At 45.9% G+C, this 19,549-nt stretch overlaps 1 protein-coding gene across 1 annotated transcript in view; it reads right to left on the bottom strand.

The window, feature by feature from the left end:
• Positions 1–19,549, bottom strand: part of LOC126273327 (odorant receptor 47a-like) — a 120,216-nt gene that overhangs the window by 81,795 nt on the left and 18,872 nt on the right. Inside the window, exon 3 of the mRNA XM_049976873.1 lies at positions 6,865–7,068. Coding sequence (XP_049832830.1) covers positions 6,865–7,068 — 204 coding nt within the window. The remainder of the gene's footprint in view (positions 1–6,864; positions 7,069–19,549) is intronic.

Genomic DNA, 19,549 nt, shown 5'->3' with positions numbered 1-19,549 from the left:
CGGGCTGCATGATTTCCATGCTTCACAGCGCCACCAGGTTCTGCGATCAGTCATCGTGATTCATAGTCTCACACACCTGACCAGTTGCAGTGCAATTGTTGACGTGTCAACATGAGCTTGGGCAAAAGGAGCAGGGCGTTAATGCTGAAGCTACATTATCAAAACAACAAAAATGTTGCGGCTGCACTTCGAGAATATCGCCGGCTGAAAGGATCATGGAAGGGACCTCTTTCTCCATCTGCTGTTTGGAGCATGATGAAGTAGTTCGAATCACTTGGAGAACTGGGCGCCGGCCGCTGTGGCCGAGCAGTTCTAGCTCTTCATTCCGGAACCACGCGGCTGCTACGGTCGCAGGTTCGAATCCTGCCTCAGGCATGGATGTGTGTGATGTCCTTAGGTTAGTTAGGTTTACGTAGTTCTAAGTCGAGGTAACTGATGACCTCAGATGTTAAGTCCCATACTGCTTAGAGCCATTTTAACCATTTTTTGAGAACTGGGCGTCGGTCCGGGCAGAGGCCGACGACCAGTCACAACACAGGTGGTTGATGAATGCGCTGTTGCTATGGCAGACAACGCTGCTCGCAGTTACCGATCGTTAAGCACTGCGTATGCTGTGCTGAACATCTCGTGGCCCATTGTACAGAATGTGCATCGAACCATTCTCAAATGGTATCCGTACAAGATGCACATTGTACAACAGCTTCCACCACAGAACTCGCTATGACGTGTTGACCTCGCTCTACACTTCCTCGCAAGGATTGAAGTTGATGAAAGCTGCCCCTGAACCGTCCTATGGACAGAAGAAGCTCATTTTTCTCTGACGGATGAGGTGAAAACACAGAATTGCCGAGTGTGGGAATCTTCACCTCCAGTCACTGTGCATGAAGCTCCTCTGTATGGTGAACGTGTATATGTATTGTTTGGCTTTATGGCTACGTTCATCATTGGCTCCTATTTTGAACAGGTTGGTACTCAAGGACCAGAGACGTGCACTGTGACTGGCCAGCGTTACTACGTTATGCTTCATCAGCATGTCATACCCGTCCTACAGTAGAGAGACGCATTTAACTCAGCCGCGCGTGACTAGCTGAGTGGTCTAGGGCGCTGCAGTCATGGACTGTGCGGCTGGTCCCGGCGGAGGTTCTCCCTCGGGCATGGGTGTGTGTGTGTGTGTGTTTGTCCTTAGGATAATTTAGGTTAAGTACTGTATAAGCTTAGGGACTGATGACGTTAGCAGTTAAGTCCCTTAAGATTTCACACACATTTGAGCATTTTTGCGTTTAACTCAACAGTGTTCAGGCAAAATGGGGCCCCACCACACATTGCTCCTGAATGGTTCAAATGGACCTGAGCACTATGGGACTCAACATCTGAGGTCATCAGTCCCCTGCGACCGTAGCAGTCACGGGGCTCCGGACTGAAGTGCCTAGAACCGCACGGCCACCGCGGCCGGCCATCGCTCCTGAAGTTAACCTGCTTCTCTGAGACGATCGATTTATCAGCGGATCGTCTGCAAATGCTTGGCATGCACGATCACCTGATCTCACTCCCCTTCAGTTTCTGGTTGTTGGGCCATCTGAAGATCAGTGTTTACCAGGGGAACGCTCACACGTGTGCTGATCTGAAGCGCAGCATATTAACAGAGGTAGCCAGCATACCCAAGGACATGCTTCTTTCTACTATGCAAAATGCAATCCTGCGCTTTCAGACTCTTCTGGGTGCCGTTCTGAACCCCTTTTGTAGCAGTAATAGTAACGGTATTTAATGGTATGATGTACTGTTGTAACACATTGAAAGTGTGTTAAGTGACCTGATTCTGCATTATTTATAGTAGCCATGTCCTTGACATTAATGCTACCAAGTTCGGTACTCGTACATTAATTAGTTTCCGTGTTACAATGTGTTAAATAGGGAAACTTTAATTATAACACCCCGGTATTACTGTACGCAAGGAGTTAAAAAAAGAATGGGGTACATACGCCACAGATTCGAGTAGTCAGTGCTAAGAGATGCTTGCGGGGATGTGAAGAGCGACGCCACGACTGGAAACAGGTGATATGGAGTGATTATTCACGCTGTACATTATGGCTACCCGATGGTAGGGTCTGGGTTTGGCGAATGCCTGGAGAACGTTACCTGCCATCATGTGTAGTGCCAACAGTGAAGTACAGAAGAAGTAGTGTTACAGTATAGGGGTGTTTTTCGTGGTTAAGTTACATGCAGGAGAATATGAATGCGTTTTACAGCGCTGTGTACAGCGTCCAGTAGATGAGCACTTAGAAGACAATGGTTGATTTCATCAGCATGACAGTGTAGCCTGCGAAAAATCAGCATCTGTAAGGCAATGATTTGTGGACAATAACATTCCTGAAATGCACTAGCCTACAGAGGGTCTCGATCTGAACCCAATGGTACACGTTTGGGATGAGTTAGAGCATTAACTTCGTTCCAGACCCCAACGTCTGTGCTTTAAGAGTCGAGCTGGCTATGACAGAACGTTGGCTGGAGTTTGAATGCACATCCTGGAATCTGGCTAGAGCAAACCATGTGGCACTTACTACAAATTTGGAAGCTTTGGCTCTTTTTGTAAGGATGTTTCTGGATTTTGCCACCTGTAATGTATATTTCCCTTCTGATGGCAGACTGTCTCACACTACTTAGTCTGCACTGATGTGTCAGCTCCACCACGCTTCTTCATTTTGGCTGACTTTAGTGCCCACAACCCTTTGTGAGGTGTAACTATGACCACTGGCCACAGTAAAGCTAACGAAACTTTGCTCACAGAGCTTGACCTTTATCTCTTGAATACAGGTGCCCCCATACACTTCTGTCCAGCATATGGATGTTATTCAGCCATTGATCTTGCCATTTGCACCTCTAGTCTTCCCCTCCCATCTAGTGGAAACTTCATGACGGCCTATGTGACAGTGATCATTTTCCGATTGTCATGTCCCTCCCTCACCATCAACTCACCTGGACATTTACCCAGATGGGCTCTCAACAATGGTGATTGGAATGCTTTTGCCTCTGCTGTCATCTTTAGCACCCATCACATGGAAGTATTGATGTGGTTGAACAGAGTACAACTGCAGACATTCTATCGCCCATAGACTTAGCAAACCCTTGTTCTTTGGGATCCCGCCATTGGATGGTATTTGGTGGACTTCAGAAACCGATGGGCTCTCCAACCACATAAGCCACATATATCAACGGAGCACTTCATTGTCTTTAAATGGCACTGTGCCCAGGTCTTCCACCTAATAAAACGACAGAAACTAGAATGCTGGGAATCGTATGTTACTACGTTGGATTGCATTCCCCTTCTTCGCAGATCTGGGCAAATGTTTGATGTATCTGTGGACACCAGATACCACAGGTTCACCCGATGTCTCTCTGTGAATGGTATTGTCTGCACTGACTCAGACTCGGTCGCTGAATATGTTACTCTGAATTATGCTAGAATCTCTGCATCTGACAATTATCAACTTGCATTTTCTGTTCTCAAACACAGAGTAGAGCAAGTTTACTTACATGTCATTACATATCACAGAGAGCCATATAATACTCTGTTCAGTGAGTAAAAACTCTTCAGCGCGCTTGATCTGTGTTGTGATAGGGATGCCAAGGCCAGGCTATTGCTGAAAATCTGGTCTGCCTGGAGTCTAATATCCATTCAGCTTTAGCCCAGCGCCAACACTTCATCACCATTTTCTTCGACGTGGAAAAGTCTTATGACACCACATAGTGTCATCACATACTTGGTACCCTGCATGAGTGGAGTCTCTGGGACGCACTCCCAGGTTTTATCTGGAACTTCTTGTCACATAGTTTCCTGCAGTATCCCTCCCCCCCCCCCTCCCCCCCCCCCCCCCCCTGCGCCCACAATACAAGGGAATGGGGTCCCACATTGTTCTTCATTGGTTGTGCCCTTTTTATAGTGTCTATTACATCTCTAGCTGCAGTTGTAGGGCCTACAGTGTCACCTTCCCTGTATGTTAACTATTTTTGCATTTACTGTTGCTCTTCCACTGTGGGTATTGCTGAATGTTGACTGCGGAGTGCTGCACTGAAGGTCTAATCCTGGACTCTCACCCATGCCTTCCAGGTTTTAGACGCCAAGACATGCATCATGTATTTCTGTCACTGTCCATCTACAACTAGAAACCTTACTCAACGATCAGTTGCCGGCCGCGGTGGTCTCGCGGTTCTAGGCGCACAGTCCGGAACCGTGCGACTGCTACGGTCGCAGGTTCGAATCCTGCCTCAGGCATGATGTGTGTGATGTCCTTAGGTTAGTTAGGTTTAAGTAGTTCTAAGTTCTAGGGGACTGATGACCACAGCAGTTGAGTCCCATAGCGCTCAGAGCCACTTGAACCATCAACGATCAGTTGCTCAGTGTGCTGCAGTCTTACTACTTTTTGGGACTGGTCTTCTATGCCCAGTTGACGTGAATTCCCCATTTTCATCAGCTTAAGCAAACATACTGGTCACACCTAAATACTCTTCGCTGCCTCAGTAACAGCAGCTGGGGTGCAGACAGCTATATACTTTTGTGTTGCTTCACAAAGCTCTGATCCTGTCCCATTTTGATGGGCATATGGCTCAGCATCCCTTTCAGCACTACAGTTGCTGGACCCAACAAAATGGTGGGGTCTGATTGCGACAGGTGCCTTGTGGACCATCTTTGCGAACAGTCCACTTGTAGAGGTTCAAAATGGTTCAAATGGCTCTGAGCACTATGGGACTCAACTGCTGTGGTCATTAGTCCCCTAGAACTTAGAACTACTTAAGCCTAACCAACCTAAGGACATCACACACATCCATGCCCGAGGCAGGATTCGAACCCGCGACCGTAGCAGTCGCACGGTTCCGGACTGCGCGCCTAGAACCGCGAGACCACCGCGGCCGGCCCACTTGTAGAGGCTGGGGTCCTTTCACTACAGTGCAGCAGACAACAACACTGCTTAGCTATGTGATACACATTCACTGCTCCCCTGAGCATCTGAACTACTGTGTTATCTTTGCCGGTGGGGAGATCCACCGTCCACAACAGAGCCTCATGCCTGGAGTCGTGATCACAGTTTGCATGCAGTGTCCCTGCTCTGAACTCCAACTTCCCTCACTATCGCCTCTTGCCAGGGGACAATCGGGTATGCCTAGATGATGTGTTTTCTGCCCTTGGATCTGTCTAGACCTAGCCTTCGGATAGAAATATCCTGTTGACCTCATGGTTTTTTGCTGCCTGTTTCTGGACATCCTTGATGCATTTATAGGTTCAGAAGTAATATACATTGATGGCTCTACAGTCGATGGTCGAACTGGTTTTGCCTACACACATGCAAGGTACAATTAGCTACACTCTATGCCGACTGGATGCAATATATTCCTTAGAGAATTGGTTGCCATTGCTCAAGCCCTCAATCACATTCATTATCGTGGCAGCGAGATGTTCTTAATCGGCAGTGGCCCCATAAGTGGTCTTCAGACTATCGACCAGTGCCGCCCTCGTCACTCACTCGTTGTCCCTCAAGCTGGACAATCAGTCGTCTTTGTCTGCATCTCACATCATTTTGGTATCCCACGAAACAAATGTGCTGACTGGTTAGCCAAGTTTTCCATCAGGGTGCTGACTTTGGAGATGGGGATACCGAAATTGTACCTTTGGTCAGCTCTATGTTGTCAGTTGTTGGACACTTAGAACATGGATTGGCGTACTCTTCTTTATCCAAACTATATGTTAGCAATTAAGGAGGCCACTATGTGGCAGTCTTTGCTTTGTGTTTCTTACACACAATGCACCATTCTCTGTAAGCTTCACATTGACCACACTTGGCTGACCTATGTCCACATCCTAAGACACAAGGATCAATCCCACTCTCAGTGTGGTGCCCAACTGATGGTGGCCCACAGCCTATGGATTTGCCCCAAGTTCGCTGCCTTATGGTAAACCTTAAACTTGCTGACACACTGCCTCTGGTGCTAGCGGACTACTCCAAAGTGGCTGATCTGGCTTTACGTTTCACCATTGAAGGTGGTTTATACTCCTCTTTGAGAGGTAGGGCCCACTGACCTTGTTAGCTGCTCGAGGAATTGGAGAACTGTCCTGTTGCGTGATACGCCCATAGGGCCTGCGGCTGCCCTTGCTCAGTAGTCCATCCGGGCCCTGCCTTCCCACTTTTTCAGTTCCTCTTATTTTTTGCGTCATTTGTTTAGTATTTCGATGTCGTTTTGTTTCCTAAGATTTTACCAACCTGTCCACATTTCTAGTTTTCTTGTGAAGAGTGGAGGTGAGGAAACACTGGTCAGGTGCAGAGGGTGGGTGTCCAATCACCTAAAATGCCCCGGGGACCTTCAGTAGCTTTCTGGATGGAGAAACTTACCCACATTCACTTTCTTGCCCTTCTCTCACTTCTATTTGCTTGTGTCTCTTGGTTTTATTGACTCTCCTTTACATTTGGTTTCATCAAGATTTCTCTTCTGTGTTCTTCCCCCTTTAGGACTTTTCCCAGCTTGACGTATGTAGGATGGAGGGAATGACGACGTAGTAGTTCGATTCCTTTATCACTATCAATTGAATCCAGTTCGTGTACGTCGTAGGGTCAGCATGCTTTATATGTCCACACTGAGTTTCCTCTAGGTTAGCTTCTATCAGTCTTCCCACTCTTCTGCAAATATTTCGTAATACTATTTTCCAGCCATGATTTATTGAGCAGATAGTTCGGTAATATTCTCAATTGCCAACACCTCCCTTCTTTGGAACTGTGACTATTACATTTTTCTCGAAGTGTGAGGCTAGTGTTATTTGATTAACAGAATCATTACAGATAGTTTCATGTAACATTAACAGAAATGCAGGAACCAAACTAGTTTACTTATCTGTCTTAGCGGCGGCTGGCTGGCGTCAAACAGGTAGAGAGCGTCGAAAGGCAGCGAGTTGTCGCCGATGATGAGGGGGACGAGGCACCAGTGCGTGACGCCGTACACGCACACCCACAGCCAGAAGGCGGTCGCCCACATGCTCAGGCGGCGGCACTCGCTCAGCTGTTGCTGGAGCCTCGTCACGGCTACCTGCCACATTGTGATACCCCAGCACATGAAGAGGAAAAGAACTTATTTTTATGTGAGGGGGATCCTGTCCGCCGCTGAGAAAATGCACGTGGCAGGAATGTGGCAGCCAGTCGGATGTGCATTGTGACAAAGGCATGGATCCAGAGTTCGTTCTGGGGTGAACGGGTTACAGTTTGTTGCAGCCTATCCCTCGCCCCTAGAAAATTTAACTAGCCATCATCTTCTCTTTTAGTGCGCAAAATGTGCCTACGAGTATAAAATAATAGTAACACACACATCAAAAATAGTTTTGCATCACTCCTGAAGATAGACGTAGACTGTGGATATTGTATCACATACACAGTCCCTTTGACTTTTCAGAGATGTCACTAAACCCGCCCAAAGATGTAAACAACCATGCATGAGCAGCGCCTATTAGACGGAGGGGGTCAGACAGCTGATCAGTTCCAGTCATTCCACCAGAAAGGTGGTACATGGCTCGTGTTGTCTGTAGCTCAACATTGCCTAGACTGTCAATACCGCAGCTCGTTCGCATCTGCATTGTTTCTTTGCGCCACGAAGGGCTCTCAACAAGAGAAGTGTCCAGGCGTCTTGGAGTGAACCAAAGCGATGTTGTTAGGACATGGGAGGAGATACAGAGAGACCGAAACTGTCGAAGACATGCCTCGTTCAGGCCGCCCAAGGGCTACTAGTGCAATGGATGACCACTACCTACGGATTATGGCTCGGAGGAACTATGACAGCAACGCCTCCACGTTGAATAATGCATTTCGTGCAGCCACAGGACGTCGTGTTACGACTCAAGCTGTGAGCAATAGGCTGCATGATGCGCAACTTTACTCCCGACACACATGCCGAAGTCCGTTTTTGCAACCACATCATGCAGCGCGGTACGGATTGCTGGAACTGATGGGCTGAATGGACCGCTCAGGATTGGCATAACCTTACTTCACCGATGAGGGTCGTATATGCCTTCAACCAGATAATGGTCGAAGACGTGTTTGGAGGCAACCCGGTCAGGCTTAACGCCTGAGACAAATTGTCCTCCCGGCGGAAGTTCGAGTCCTCCCTCGGGCATGAGTGTGTGTGTGTTTGTCCTTCGGATAATTTGGGTTAAGTAGTGTGTAGGCTTAGGGACTGATGACCTAAGTAGTTAAGTCCCATAAGATTTCACACCCATTTGAACAAATTGTCCAGTGAGTGCAGCAAGGTGGAGGTTCTCTGATGTTACTGGGTGGCTTTATGTGGGGGCGACGCACGTCACTGGTGGTCATGGAAGGCGCCATAACGGCTATACGATACGTGAATGTCATCCTAGGAACGATAGTGCAACCATAACGGCAGCATATTGGTGAGGCATTCGTCTTCATGGAAGAAAATTTGCGCCTCCACCGTGCACATCTTTTGAATGACTTCCTTCAGAATAACGACATCGTTCGACTATCGTGGCCAGCATGTCCTCCAGAGATGAACTCTACCGAACATGCCTCGGATAGATTGAAAAGGGCTGTTTATGGACGACGTGACCCATCAACCACTCTGTTGGATCTACGCCGAATTGCCGTTGAGGAGTGGGACAATCTGGACCAACAGTGCTTTGATGAACTTGTTAATAGTATGGCATGACAAATACAGGCATGGATCAATGCAAGAGGACGAGCTACTGGGTATTAGAGGTACCGGTGTATACAGAAATCTGGATCACATCTTCTTAAGGTCTCGCTGTATAGTGATACAATAAGTAATGTGCATTTTTCAAGAGGAAATAAGAGCGGAAATGATGTTTAGGTTGATCTCTATTACAATTTTCTGTACAGGTTCCAGAACTCTCTGAACCGAGGAGATGCAAAACTTTTTTTTGATGTGTGTACTTGTATCCTCTGTGTGTAAACGGACGGACCTCCGGCACCGATTTCGTTTAGGGCCACATTTACAGCTTGCCTGCGTGGGCTCGCTGTGTGCTGAGTGTACCCGTGGTCTAAGGGTAGCCTATTTGGTTAGTAATCAAATCTCGGTCCCGGATTCGAAATCCGTTACCGATTAAATTTCGAGTAATAATCAACATTGGCGGCCGAAGACTTCCGGCGTTAGAAGTCACTCTCATTCTGCCAACGGCCTTGTCAAGGAAGGCGGTGGAGTGGACAGAAATTCAGGGCACACTCTCTTGTCCTTGGGATGGGAAACTGTCCCCAAGGGAGAAAGACTCAGCAATGATCAACGGCATGAGGATGTAGAAGGCAATGGATACCACTGCATTAAAGACATACCATGTGTATCCACAGGGCACGTGGCCTGTTATTGAAAAAGTTTTGTGTTGATCTCTCCATTGGCAACAGATTCCGGAATGAAACTTCCTGGCAGATTAAAACTGTGTGCCCGACCGAGACTCGAACTCGGGACCTTTGCCTTTCGCGGGAAAGTGCTCTACCAACTGAGCTACCGAAGCACGACTCACGCCCGGTACTCACAGCTTTACTTCTGCCAGTATCCGTCTCCTACCTTCCAAACTTTACAGAAGCTCTCCTGCGAAACTTGCAGAACTAGCACTCCTGAAAGAAAGGATATTGCGGAGACATGGCTTAGCCACAGCCTGGGGGATGTTTCCAGAATGAGATTTTTCACTCTGCAGCGGAGTGTGCGCTGATATGAAACTTCCTGGCAGATTAAAACTTCAGGAGTGCTAGTTCTGCAAGTTTCGCAGGAGAGCTTCTGTAAAGTTTGGAAGGTAGGAGACGGATACTGGCAGAAGTAAAGCTGTGAGTACCGGGCGTGAGTCGTGCTTCGGTAGCTCAGATGGTAGAGCACTTGCCCGCGAAAGGCAAAGGTCCCGAGTTCGAGTCTCGGTCGGGCACACAGTTTTAATCTGCCAGGAAGTTTCATATCAGCGCACACTCCGCTGCAGAGTGAAAATCTCATTCTGGAGATTCCGGAATAATTCCCCATTCAGACCTCCGGGAGGGGATCGGCAAGGGGGAGGTGAACAAGAGAAAAATATTGAATAACCAACGAAAAGCTAACGTCCAGAATTAGAGTTTCACTCTGCAGCGGAGTGTGCGCTGACATAAAACTTCATGTCAGATTAAAACTGTGTGAGGGACCAAGACTCGAACGCGGGACCTTTTCAGAGTGAAAATCTTATTCTGGAAACATCCCAAAGTCTGTGGCTAAGCCATGTCCCCGCAATATCCTTGCTTCCAGGAGTGCTAGTTCTGCAAGGTTCTCAGAAGAGCTTCTGTGAAGTTTTGAAGGTAGGAGACGAGGTACTGGCATAAGTCCAGCTGTGAGGATGGGTCGCGAGTCGTGCTTGGATAGCTCAGATGGTAGAGCGCTTGCCCACGAAAGGCAACGGCCACGAGTCTCGGTCCGGCACACAGCTTCAATCTGCCAGAAAGTTTCTTTCGTAAAGCTACCGTTCTACGAGTCGGGGTGTGGAGTGTCAAAACTTTTAACGTGGCAGGGAAGCTACAAAATCTGAAAAGGGAAATGCAAAGGCCCAATCTAGATACAGTAGAGATCAGTGAAGTGAAATGGAAAGAAGAGAAGGCTATCTGGTCATATGAGTATAGGGTAATATCAACGGCAGCAGAAAATAGTATAACGGTAGTAGGAATCGTTATGAATAGGAACGTAGGGCAGAGAGTGTGTTACTGTGAACAGTTGAGTGATAGTGTCGTTCTTATCAGAATCGACAGCAAACCAACATCGACGATAGTTTAGATATACAGGCTGACGTCGCAAGGTGAAAATGAGTAGATAGAGAAAGTATACGAGGATACTGAAAGGGCAATACAGTATGTAAAAGGAGATGGAAAATCTGATAGTCATGGGGAAGTGGAATGCAGTTGTAGGGGAAGGAGTAGAAGAAACTGTTACAGGAGAATATGGGCTTGGGACAAGAAATGAGAGAGGAGGACTACTAATTGTTTTATGTAAAAAATTTCAGCTAGTAATAGAGGACACTCGGCTGAAGAATCACAAGAGGAGGTGGACTACAGGATTTGTTAAGTTTCTATGGGACCAAACTGATGAGGTCATGGGCCCTAGGCTTACACGCTACTTAATCTAACTTAAACTAACTTTCGTTAAGGACAACACACACACCCATGCCCGAGGGAGGGCTCGAATCTCCGATGGGGGGAACCGCGCGAACCGTGGCAAGGCGCACTAGACCGCGCGGCTACCCTGTGCGGCTTAGAGGAGGAGGTATACTCCAATTGATCGATGAAAGAAGGAAGTACAAAAATGTTCAGGGAAATACAGGAATACAGAAATGCAAATCGGTTAGGAATGAAATAAACAGTCAGTGCAGGGAGCTAAGACGAAATAGCTGCATGAAAAATGTGAAGAAATTGAAAAAGAAATGATTGTCAGAAGGACTGAGTCAGCATATACGGAAGTCAAAACAACCATCGGTGAATTAAAAGCAAGGGTGGTAACATTAGAAGTGCAAAGAGAATTCCATTGTTAAATGCAGAGGAGAGCGGATAGGTAGAAAGAGTACATTGAAGGGCTCTAAGAAGGGGAAGATTTGTCTGATGTGATAGAAGAAGAAACAGGTATAAATTTAGAAAGAATAGGGGATTCAGTATTTGAATGAGAATTTAAGAGACAAAGAGCAAATAAAACAGAATGGATAGATAACATTCCTTCAGAATTTCTGAAATCATTGGAGGAAATGGCAACAAAACGGCTATTGACGATGTGTGGAATGCATGAGTCTAGCGACATCCCATCTGACTTTCTGAAAATTATCATCCACACAATTCTGAAGACTACAAGCGCTGAGAAACCCGAGAATAATCGCACAATCGGCTTAACAGCTCATGCGTTCAAGTTGCTGACAAGAATAATATGCAGAAGAATGGCAAAGAAAATTGAGAATGTGTTAGATGACGATCAGTTTGTCTTTAGGAAAGGTAAAGGTGCCAGAGAGGGAATTCTGACGTTGGGGTTGATAATAGAGACACGACTAAAGAAAAATCAACACACGTCATAGGATTTGTCGACCTGGAAAAAGCGTTCGACAGTGTAAAATGGTGCAAAATGTTCGAAATTCTGAGAAAAATAGGGGTAATCTATAGGTAGAGGCGTGTAATACACAGAATGTGCAAGAGACAAGAGGGGAATATAAGAATGGACGACCAAGAAAGAAGTGCTCGAATTAAAAAGGATGTTAAGATAGAGATGTAGCCTTTCGCCCCTACTGTTCAATCTGTACGTCGAAGATGCAATGAGGGAAACAAAAGAGAGGTTCAGGACTGGGATTAAAATTCAAGGTGAAAGGATATCAATGATACGATTCGCTGATGACATTGCCATCGTAAGTGAAAGTGAAGAAGAATTACATGATCTGCTGAATGGAATAAACAGTCTAATGAGTACAGAATATGGATTGAGAGTAAATCAAAGAAAGATGAAAGTAATGAGAAGTAGCAGAAATGATAACAGCGAGAAACTTAACATCAGGACTGATGACCACGAAGTAGATGACTTAAGGAATTCTGTTATCTAGGAAGCAAAATAACACTTGACGGACGTAGCAAGGAGGACATCAAAAGCAGACTAGCACTGGAAAAGGGCATTCCTGGTCAAGAGAAGTCTACTAGTATCAAACATAGGCCTTAATCTGAGACGAAGACATTTTTGAGAATGTACGTTTGGAGCACAACATTGTGTGGAAGCGAAAACATGAACTGGGGCAAAACCGGAACAGAAGATAATCTAAGCATTTGAGATGTATTTCCATAAACGAATGTTGAAAATTAGGTGGACTGATGAAGTAAGAAATGAGGAGGTTCTGCACAGAATCTGAGAGGAAAGGAATATGTGGAAAAAACTGACAAGGAGAAGGGACGGAATGTTGGGACATCTGTTAAGAAATTAGGGAATGAATTCTTTGGTACTGGAGGGGCTGTACAAGGCAAAAACCGTAGAGTTCCCGAAGCATCTCCGTAATACTTGCATGTTGTTCGAACCTATCGTTAATGAATCTACCAGCCCGACTCTGAATTGCTTCGATGTCTCCTTCAATACGACCCGGTGCAGATACCAAACGCAGGAGCAGTACTCAAGAATAAGTGGCATTTGCGAGCTACGTGCAGTCCTTACAGATGAACCACACTTTCCCAAAATTCTCTCAATAAACCGTCGTCGACCATTCGCCTCTTCTATCACAGTCCTCACATGCTCGCTCCATTTCGTATCGCTTCGCAAAGCTACATACAGATATTTGAAGAACGTGACTGTGTCAAGCAGGACACTACTAATGCTGCATTCAAACATCGGAGTTTTGCTTTTCTTACTCGTTTACATTAACTTAGATATATCTACATTTAGAGCTAGCTGCCACTCGTCGCACCAGCCTGAAATTTTGTCTAAGCCGTCTTGCATCCTCCTGCACTCACTCAACGGCGACACCTTCCCTCACACCACAGTATCATCCGCAAAGAACCGCAGATTGCTGCTAACCCTATCCGTCAGATCATGTGTCTACATAGAGAAAGGGAACGGTCCTATCACGCCTCCTTAGGGCTTTCCTGACGATACCCCTGTTTCTGATGATCACTCACTGATAACGTACTTGGTTCTGTTACTTAAAAACGTTTTCGAGCCCCTCGCATATACGAAAATCTGTTCCGTAAGCTCGGACCTTCGTTAACAGTCTGCAGTATGGCACTGCTCAAACGCTTTCCGGATGTCTACCTATTTCCCTTCGTCCTTGGTTCGCATGATATAGCGCGAGAAAAGGGCAAGTTGAGTTTCGCATGAGAGGTTATTTCTAAATCTTTGCTGCTTTTTCGACATAAGATGTTCTCTCTCAAGGACATTTATTACATTCAAACTTAGAATATGCTCAAGAATTTTGCAGCAGACCTACGTTAATGATACTGGTCTAATTTTGTGGCTCCCTTCTTTTCCCTTTCTGTTACACTTGGGTCAACCCTGCTTTTTTCTAGTCGCTTGGGACTTTGCGCTGGGCAAGAGATTCGCGATAAGTTCTAGTTAAGCGAGGGGCCAATGTCATGAAGTAATCTTTGTAAAACCGAACTTGGATTCCATCCTTCCGGGCGACTTACTTATTTTCAACTCTTTCAGCTGTTTTTCTCCGTCAGGGATGCCTGTTACTATGTAGACCAGATGTCTGTGTGATGGTCAAATGATGGTGTGTCTGTATGATTCTCCTGCCAGAACAATTTCTTAATCGCGGAATTTAAAACTTTGCCTTTCATTTTTCTGTCTTCTACTGCCACATCAGACTGGTCAACGAGTGACTGGGTGTAATCCTTAGGCCCGCTAAGCGTTTTACAAAGGACCATAATTTTCCATCCTCGGCCAGATCTTTTGCTAAGGTATGACGATGGTAGTTGTATGCTTCGCACATAGATCTTTGTACAGACGCACATTTTATGACCAAAGTTATCTTTTGAGGTTTTTTGACTTTAATATTGCTAGCACTGGATCCCATGCAGAGCTAAGATGGAACCCTGTATCTCTGCTCACAAGATCTGTCGCACTGCGAATTTGCACAGCTCCTTTAATTACGCTGTCGCAAAACGAAGCAATGTTGAGAGATTTATTTTTTATTTTTGTGGTTCATACTGGGGCTTTTACTGAGATAAGGCTAGGCCACTGCAGATTTCGCTGATTGGTCCACATCATAACAGGAATTACGGCCTTTGAGAGTGCGCTGAAATCCTTGGTTCATCGTTCTATATGTGGTGTAGCTGTCCATCCCTCTGCCGATCAGGAAATATTTGCTGTAGGTCACACCGAATTTGGTGACATCACGGTTGCGCTTTTCTTATTTAGACTGCATTAATAGGAGACTTCAGTCAGAGCTCAGCAGTGTGTTCGTCACAGCTGAAAATGCCGATGAACTGCGATGAAATATGTTGAGATTTTGTAACGTAACGATAATACACACATCTAAAAAAAGTTTTGCATCACCCCGGTTCCCAGAACTCCTGAAGATAGACGTCGACTGTGGATATTGTATCACAGAAACTGTCCCTTTGACTGTTCAGGGATATCACTAAACCCGCCCAAAGATGTAAATAACCATGCATGAGTAGCGCCTGTTAGACGGAGGGGATACGACAGCCGATCAGTTCCAGTCATTCCACCAGGAAGGAGGTACACGGCTCGTGTTGCCTGTAGTTCAACCATGCTTAGACGGTCAGTACTGCGGTTCGATCGCATCCGCATTGTTACTTTGTGCCAGGCAGGGCTCTAAACAAGGGAAGTGTCCAGGCGTCTCAGAGTGAACCAAAGCGATGTTGTTCGGACATGGAGGAGATACAAAGAGACAGGAACTGTCAATGACATGCCTCGCTCAGGCCGCTCAAGGCTACTACTGCAGTGGATGACCGCTACCTACGGATTATGGGCCAGAGGAACCGTGACAGCAACGCCACCATGTTGAGTAATGATTTTCGTGCCGCCACATGACATCGTGTACGACTCATACTGTGCGCAGTAGGCGGAATGATGCGCAACTTCACTCCCGACGTCCATGGCGAGGTCTATCTTTGCAACCACGACACCATGCAGCGCGGTACAGATGGGCCCCACAACATACCGAATGGACCGCTCAGGATTGGCATCACGTTCTCTTCACCGATGAAGGTCGCGTATGCCTTCAACCAGACAATCGTCGGATACGTGTATAGAGGCAACCCAACCAGTCTGAACACCTTACACACACTGTCCAGCGAGTGCAGCCAGGTGGAGGTTCCCTGCTGTTTTGGGGTGGCATTACGTGTGGCCAACGTACGCCGCTGATGGTCATGGAAGGCGCTGTAACGGCTGTACGATACGTGAATGCCATCCTCCGATTTATAGAGCAACCATATCGGCAGCATATTGGCGAGGCATTCGTTTTCATAGACAGATTGAAAAGGGCTGTTGATGGATGACGTGACCCACCAACCACTCTGAGGGATCTACGTCGATTTTCCGTTGAAGAATGAGAGAATCTGGACCAACAGTGGCTTGATTATCTTGTGGATAATTTGCCACGACGAACACAGGCATGCATCAATGCAAGAGGACATGCTAATGGGTATCAAAGGTATCGGTGTGTACAACAATCTGGACCACCACTCCTGAAGGTCTCGATGTATGGTGGTACAAGATGCAATATGTGGTTTTTATGAGCAATAAAAAGGGCGGAAATGATGTTTATGTTGATCCATATTCCAGTTTTCTGTACAGGTTCCGGAACTCTCAGAACCGAAGTGATGCACAACATTTTTTGATGTGTATAATATAGATAACTACACAAAAAATTTAAATTTTCCTTATGACACTGCACTTTATTGAATATTGAAGTAGTTTTAATCGATACTTACTAATGAAAGTAGCTTTAAAAAGCTGTGGTCACAGCTTTGTGTTTCAATATTTTTGAATGTTTTATTTATGTGTATAGATACTGAAATACAATGCAAAATAAAGTAAGTGTAAATTACTGTTCAACTTTCAAGCGAAGTTTACTATTTTAAATGCACTGCTTTAGTAATCATCAACATAAGGCAGGGAACAAGGTTGTATTTACTTCTGGCGCGATTTGTGGTTGTAATTGGCACGCTCAGTGACGAGGGAACTGGTGGCGGAGAAAAACTGGCTTGTATGCAGTGAAGACGTCCAGGTAACGTTTTAAAGCGAACAGTTAAAATCTTCATCATAGTAAAAAGAGATTCTCCTTAAAATGTCTATGAAGTGGTGTGGCAAGAGGTTGCACAATTATACGTCGTCTCTAAAAAGCACAGGATGATTACAATTAAGGTCCAGTTTCAAAACGCTGTAAAAAAAGACCCTCTGCTTAAAATGGCGGAATGTTATCGAAGAAAAGCGAAACGTTACGAAAAAAAAAATTAAACGAAAATTTTACCTCAAGATTGCGCTGTAAGCGGTAGAATAGGCAAAAGGGAAGATGTGGGGTACACGGGTATTTCCCAGTTTTCGTCTGAGAAGCTGTCTCAGAGCTGGATAGCATGCTGCTGGTGGAGCTCTTTTGCGACAACTGTGACTGTGCATCAGTAGCTTTTCAGGAGTTCCAGACACTCAGGATATACGGAAAAAGGTCTGGGGAAATTGATTAGGTTCTTTTGAAGTGCAGTTCGTAGAGGGAGGAAAACAATTGATCCGATGTCAAATGTGGTCATAGCTTTTTAGGAGTCGGGTAGTGGTATGTAAGCATGCGGTACACGGGGAATTGCCAGAATTTCGGACATGTCTGTGAACACAGTGCATAAAATTCTTTGAAACTTCCTCCAATGCTGTCCATACGAAATTACTCATGTCCAGGAGTTGCTCCATGCTGACCTGCCAATAAGACAAATGTTTGCTCTCGACTTTCTTGCTAGCATGGAAGTGGACATTCTATGTACAGATGAAACCCATGCCCATCACCTAAGAATGTCAATATGCAGAACTGCAAAATATGGACAATGGAAAATCCGCTATAACATCAACCGGTCCCATTTCAACCTGCAGCCGGCCGGTGTGGGCGAGCGGTTCTAGGCGCTTCAGTCTGGAACCGCGCGACCGCTACGGTCGCAGGTTCGAACCCTGCCTCGGGCATGGATGTGTGTGATGTCCTTAGGTTAGTTAGGTTTAAGTAGTTCTAAGCTCTAGGGGACTGATCACCTCAGATGTTAGGTCCCATAGTGCTCAGAGCCATTTGAACCATTTTCAACCTGCAAAGGTGTGGTGCTGGTTGACGGCATCGTTTGTCTTGGGGCAATATTTTTTCAAAGAGATGGGTCCTGTTATCTGTAACGTCACTGGTAAACGAAGGTCTTTTGCGCACCATCGTCATTCGAATCTTTCAACAGTGTGGACGTATAGGTAGGGTCATTTGTAAGCAAGAGTGCGCTCCTCCGCATAGCCGATGAGGCAGCTGCTGCAGAAGCATTTAGGAAATGCTAGAGTTAGCCGTTATTACCCTACACTCGGACCGTTCAGATCACACGATCTCAATCCGTGTGACTTCGGCCTGTGGGATTATCTGAAAGATACTGCGTTCAGTGCTCCGACTACAAACGTACCTGAATTCAAGACACGCATTGCGCAACATCTTGTGAACGTGATCCCTGAGTCACCCCGATCTGTTGTGGGAAATGCTGTTTCTTGATTTCAACATATGTCAGAAAATGGTGGACAGCACATTGAACACATATTGCGCCACTCTCACGATAGTTAAAAACTGACTTCACGGTTGCTTTTTATGCTGTTTTTGGTCTCCCGGAGAATTAAAAATCGATTGTACCCATCCGATGTGTTACGACCTCGCCGCGACGGATGAGATTGCGAAACTAACAGGCCCACAGCTGTTGAATGGCAAACTTCTGCGGTCATGCACATTACACAATACGGTTGGTTTATTGTGCATCTCACACCATGGCCGTCATATTGCGTATAATCTGTCATTTGTAGCTGAACACCTGTACGTTTTGACGCTTACAGCACCATGTAGTGGGAAAATTTTTGATAATTTTTCCCATAATGTTTCCCCTTTCTAGATAATATTAACTTCAAATTTGACGTCATTCTGAGCAGTGGTTCTTTTATTTCACAGCATTTTGAACCTGGTTCAAAAATGGCTCTGAGCACTATGGGACTTAACATCTGAGGTCATCGGACCCCTAGAACTTAGAACTACTTAAACCTAACTAACCTAAGGACATCACACATCCCGAGGCAGGATTCGAACCTGCGACCGGAGCGGTCGTGCGGTTCCAGACTGAAGCGCCTAGAACCGCTCGGCCACACTGGCCGGCTTTGAAACTGGAACTTTAATTGTAGTCACCCAGTACTTGTCACCGATGTAAGAATTTTCAGACATAATTGACTGCGAGGTTACTGCGCCGCTACTACTTCAAGAACAATTGCTCTGGATGGCCATTATTATCTGTATTCTCAGAGACGTGAAGAAATTGTGTAACATGTTCGCCACCACAAATTACGACTGCGCATTGTGCTGCCTGGCAAGAACTTTTATGAACTCTCGTAATTAGCGGTGTATAGGGAGTAGCAGTTATCTCACCGCAGATGTTTTATTTTGAAATTCTGGAGCAATATAGATTATATGTTGTAGCAGTTATGTGTTTCAATATCTCCTACAGATATTCATGATCCTGTTCCCTTCGTCATTTGAAAAAGAGTTGATTTGTTGATAAATTATATCCCCCCCCCCTCTCCCTCTTTTCCACCCGCGGATAGCGCGAGGGAAATACGGCTATTGAACGCCTCCGTACGAGCTCTAATTTCCCTTATGTTTGAATGGTGATCATTGCTCGATTTGAAGGTTGGTGGTAATAATATAAGCTCTACATCCTCGGCGAAGATCAGACTTTGGAATTTAGGGACTAGCCTTTCCGTTTAGCGCGTCGTCTAACTGCAAGTGTGTCCTGCTTCAAACTTTCTATGAGATTTGTAACGCTCTCGCGATGGCTAAATGTACCAGTCACGAATCTTGCCA

The sequence above is a fragment of the Schistocerca gregaria genome, chromosome 5, assembly GCF_023897955.1.
Source record: "Schistocerca gregaria isolate iqSchGreg1 chromosome 5, iqSchGreg1.2, whole genome shotgun sequence".
Classification (NCBI taxonomy): Eukaryota; Metazoa; Arthropoda; class Insecta; order Orthoptera; family Acrididae; genus Schistocerca; species Schistocerca gregaria.
The sequence above is the reverse complement of the archived record's forward strand: the minus strand, read 5'-3'. Positions and strand labels throughout refer to the sequence as shown.